The sequence below is a fragment of the Eimeria mitis genome, genomic scaffold (assembly GCF_000499745.2).
Source record: "Eimeria mitis Houghton genomic scaffold, Emh_scaff59, whole genome shotgun sequence".
In the NCBI taxonomy this organism is placed as follows: Eukaryota; Apicomplexa; class Conoidasida; order Eucoccidiorida; family Eimeriidae; genus Eimeria; species Eimeria mitis.
Genome location: NW_013574135.1, coordinates 32,775 through 36,716, shown reverse-complemented (window position 1 = coordinate 36,716; position 3,942 = coordinate 32,775). Strand labels below are relative to the sequence as shown.

Genomic DNA, 3,942 nt, shown 5'->3' with positions numbered 1-3,942 from the left:
GCTGCTGCTGCTGCTAATGGTGGAGCCGCAGCAGTTGCTGAAGGAGCCGCTCGTTCACAGAAAGACGACGTTTGTGCGTCTGTTGCTGCGGGTGGGCCGTCGGCTCCTGCTGCAGTGGCTGCTGCTGCTGCTGCAGTTGCAGATGTTCGGGGTTTTGTCGGAGCTGCTGCTACTGCTGCTGCTTCCCCTGCCACTGCCGCCTCTGTCTGGCTGCCACTGGGGGGCCTTCTCGCCATGTCCTCGCGAGGCGAAGCAGCAGCAGCAACAGCTGCAGCGGGAGCAGCACCGACAGCAGCGGCCGCAGCACGAGCACTGCAGCAGCAGCCACAGCAGCCACAGCAGCCACAGCAGGAGCAGCCACAGCAAACGCAGCAGCAACAGCCGCAGCAACCACAGCAGCAAGGGCAAGCAGCTGTGGTTGCAGCTGTTTATATACTGAAGCGTGTCTCGCCGCCGAGGCTGCTTGCCGTTGTTGCTGCTGCTGCGGGGCAGCTGCAGCACGCGGCTGCGCACTGGATGTGTAGTACTTGTCTTATATGGTGTTGTCTTTGTTTTTAATAAATAAATATTAAATGAAAACACGAAAAATGCTAACAGCAAACGCCCGCAGCACGCAGAAGTGAGGGGGACGGTCTACTGGGGCCCCCAGGGGTACAGAGGCCCCACCACCAGTGGTCTTGCTGCTCCTAGGGCTGCTGCTGTGCTGCTGCTGCTGTGGGGCGAGCAGGGGGCCCCCGAAAGTAAATAAAAAAATAATACTTGGTGAATTGACGGCAAGACAAGGAATATAAATAACTGTTGCTGCCTCGCGGATGGCAGAAGCAGCAGCAGCAGCAGCAGCAGCAGCAGCTTCGTACACATTGCAACAGCAGCAACAGCACGCAGCAGCTATACAGACTGGAGGCTTGCTTCTACCGAAGCTTCTCTATCAATTTTTCTCGTTATTCTTTTCACTATTGAGGTTTTTGTCTTGTGGTCTTCTGTCTTTGCCAAAAATTGTGTTTGTTTCTCTACAGCTGTTGCTTTAGCAGCGCGAGCAGCAGCAGCAGCAGCTGCTGCTGCTGCTGCTGCTGCTGCGCCGACCGCTGCCGCACTGGTTGTTGGGTGGCAGCAGAGGTTGATGTTTAAAGGCGATGGTTTTTGGTGTTAATGCAGTGATTGTTTTATGCAGTTTTGTTATTTTTATTTTATCATTTTCCTATATCCAGCCAACGCGGTGCAGCCTTTGAGCTGTTGCTTCGCATTGTCCTGCGCTCGCGCTGCTGCTGCTGCTGCTGCTGCTGCAGCAGCTGCTGCTGCTGCTGCTGCTGCTGCTGCTACGCACGCCGGCAACGGTGTAGGCTTTCGTTGCCCTCTCTCGATTTCATTTGCTGCAGTCTGTTTATTTTCTCTTTATTCGTCTTCACATCAATCAGACACCGCTACACCGGGGCTCACGAGGCTGCCTCTGCCGCGCTTCCCGGTGGTCATACCAGCAGCAGCAGCAGCAGCAGCAGCTTCACCGGCGGGCTGAATTGCAAAAAGCCTCACCCATCTGGCATTTCCCAGTTGGCGATTGGTGACAACAACACAGTTGTCTGCTGCACCGCCTCCACAGCAGCAGCAGAAGCACCAGCAGCAGCACCAGCAGAAGCAGCAGCAAATACCGGCATCAACAGAAGAACGTAACACCGCACTTCTGCATCGGTAGCTGCTTATCAGCTGTCATTCTGATGGCCCCGCAGGCCTCACCAACAGTAGAAGGGGCCTCCCCCTACAGCTCGTGCTGCGTCTAGAGCTGCAGTAGCAGCTGCAGCAGCAGCAGCAGCTGCAGCAGCTGCAGCAGCTGCAGTAGCTGCTGCAGCGGCCCATCTGCCGCAGGCAGCAAACTGCTGCTGCACCTGCGGCAGCAGCACTGTAGGCCAGGGCCCCTGCCCGGGCCAAACGGCCACAGCCCCTCCAACCTGTACGAGGGTGCCGAGGGAAAACAGCTGCAGCAGCAGCAGCATCAGCAACAAGTATTTATGTGATTTGCGTCTGCTTCGCCGGCCCTCCGAGCTGAGAGCTCCTCCGCGAAGCAGCACCTCCTGCAGCAGCAGCGGCAGCAGTAGCAGCAGCTGCTGCTCCGGCTGTTGCTGCTGCAGCAGTTGTCGTAGCAAGATGGGAAGACAAAACGCAGGTTCTCGGGCGAGCAACAGCAAGCAGCGTGCAAATGCTGCGGCTTCTGCTGCTGCTGCTGCTGCTGCGCAGCAAGCTGCGTCTGGTGCCGCTTCTAGCACTGCTGCGTCACAGCAGCAGCAGGAGCAGCAGCAAGAGCCGCAGCAGGAGCAGCCAGCAGCCCTGTACGGAATATCAGCAGCAGCAGCATCAGTGGGCAGCAGCGAGTCAGAGGCCGCCACGACAGCTCAGACAGGGAACGCCTCTCCAGCAGATGAAGCAGCAGCAACAGCGCAGCCGCAACAACAGCAGCGCCAGCAGCACCGACAGCAGCAACGGCAACAGCAGCGGCAGCAGCAGCAGCAGCAGCAGCAGCAGCAGCAGCAGCAGTGCCAGCGGGTGAACGGGCGGAGGACAGAGGCTCTTGACGCCTCGGAAGATGCCGCCCTAGCGCCATTCATGAACTCAGCGAATGGGGTAGACAGGGCAGCAGCAGCAGGAACCACAGGAGCAGCGTCGACACCAGCAGCAGCAGCAGCAGCAGCAGCAGCAGTAGCAGCAATTGCTGCTGCTTCTGCTACTGCTGACGAGCCGGCCAGGGCTGGTCTTCGAGAGCGGCTGAGCTGTGCTGTGTCTGGGGCGCGAACCGGACTGGGTTTGTCTTCTCTGTGCAGCAGCAGGCTGCTGCAGCAGCAGCTGCAGCTGCAACAGCAGCAACAGCTGCAGTTGCAGCAGCAGCAACAGCACGACGAGGAGGCGGAGTTGCTGCTGCTGCAGCAGCAGCAGGAGGAAGAGGAGCAGCAGGAGCTGGAAGCTCTGGAGTTGCAGCAGCAGCAGCAGCAAGCTCGCACTCCCTCCATCAGCAGCGACGGTGATGTCTTCGATTCCTTTACGCTGCTGCACACAGATGAAAGCCACACGCTGTCTCACTGTGCTGCAGCAGCAGCAACAGCAGCAGTGGCAGGGCCTTGCCAACCCTCGAAGCCGCGCCGCTGCAACCGCCTGGACTGTCCCCATCTCGCTCACGGCTCCGCTGCAGCAGCTGCTGCTGCTGTTGCTGCTGCAGCAACGACAGCAGGGCTTGCCTGTGTTGGCAACCGCAGCACATCTGCTGCAGAGACGTTCGGAGACCCCACAGACGCGGTGCTGCTGCCGGAGGAGGCCTCTATAGGTTTGTCTCGGGCTCGTGGGCGTGCAGTGTGTTGCTGCTGCAGCACGGGCGGGGCTCTAAGCAGCAGCAGCAGCAGTAGCAGCAGCAGCAGCAGTAACAACAGCAGCAGTTTCAATATGGGGACTCCCGGTGCGCAGCAGGTGCTGTGTGCAGAATGCTGCTGCTGCTGCTGCGGTGATGTGCTGAAGCAGTTGCTGCAGTCTTCCTTCTGGGGTGGCATTTGTGCTGCTGAGCGGATGCGTCGGCGTATAGAGCTGCGGGTGACGGAGGCGGTGACCAGCAGCAGCAGCAACAGCAACAGCAGCGCCAGCGGCTTCTTGGTGGGCCCCTCGCTTTGGTCTCGTGCATCTTTATATGCTGTCACGGGGACTGTAGAAGGCATGGGGCCGTTTGCTGTGCGGCGAAGACACTGCGACTTTCAGTGGCTGCAGCAGCAACTGCAGCAGCTGCTGCCGGGTGTATTCATTCCCCCGCTGCCGAAGAAGCAGGGTTTAAGCTGTAAGAGCGAGACAGAGACAGCAGCAGAGAGGAGACAAGGCCTTTGTTCCTTTCTTACGAGGGTCCTCAATCGCCCCCACCTCGCAAACACTTCAGTTGTACGTGCATGGCTAGAAGTCACGCCACCAAGCAGCAGC

The 3,942-nt window shown here is 59.1% G+C and overlaps 1 protein-coding gene across 1 annotated transcript in view; it reads left to right on the top strand.

The window, feature by feature from the left end:
• Positions 1-2,139: 2,139 nt before the first annotated feature.
• EMH_0056010 (PX domain-containing protein, putative) overlaps positions 2,140-3,942 on the top strand; it is a gene marked incomplete at both ends in the record, with an annotated part of 3,241 nt that continues 1,438 nt past the window's right edge. Inside the window, one exon of the mRNA XM_013500812.1 lies at positions 2,140-3,802. Within this exon, the coding sequence (XP_013356266.1) occupies positions 2,140-3,802 (1,663 nt within the window). The remainder of the gene's footprint in view (positions 3,803-3,942) is intronic.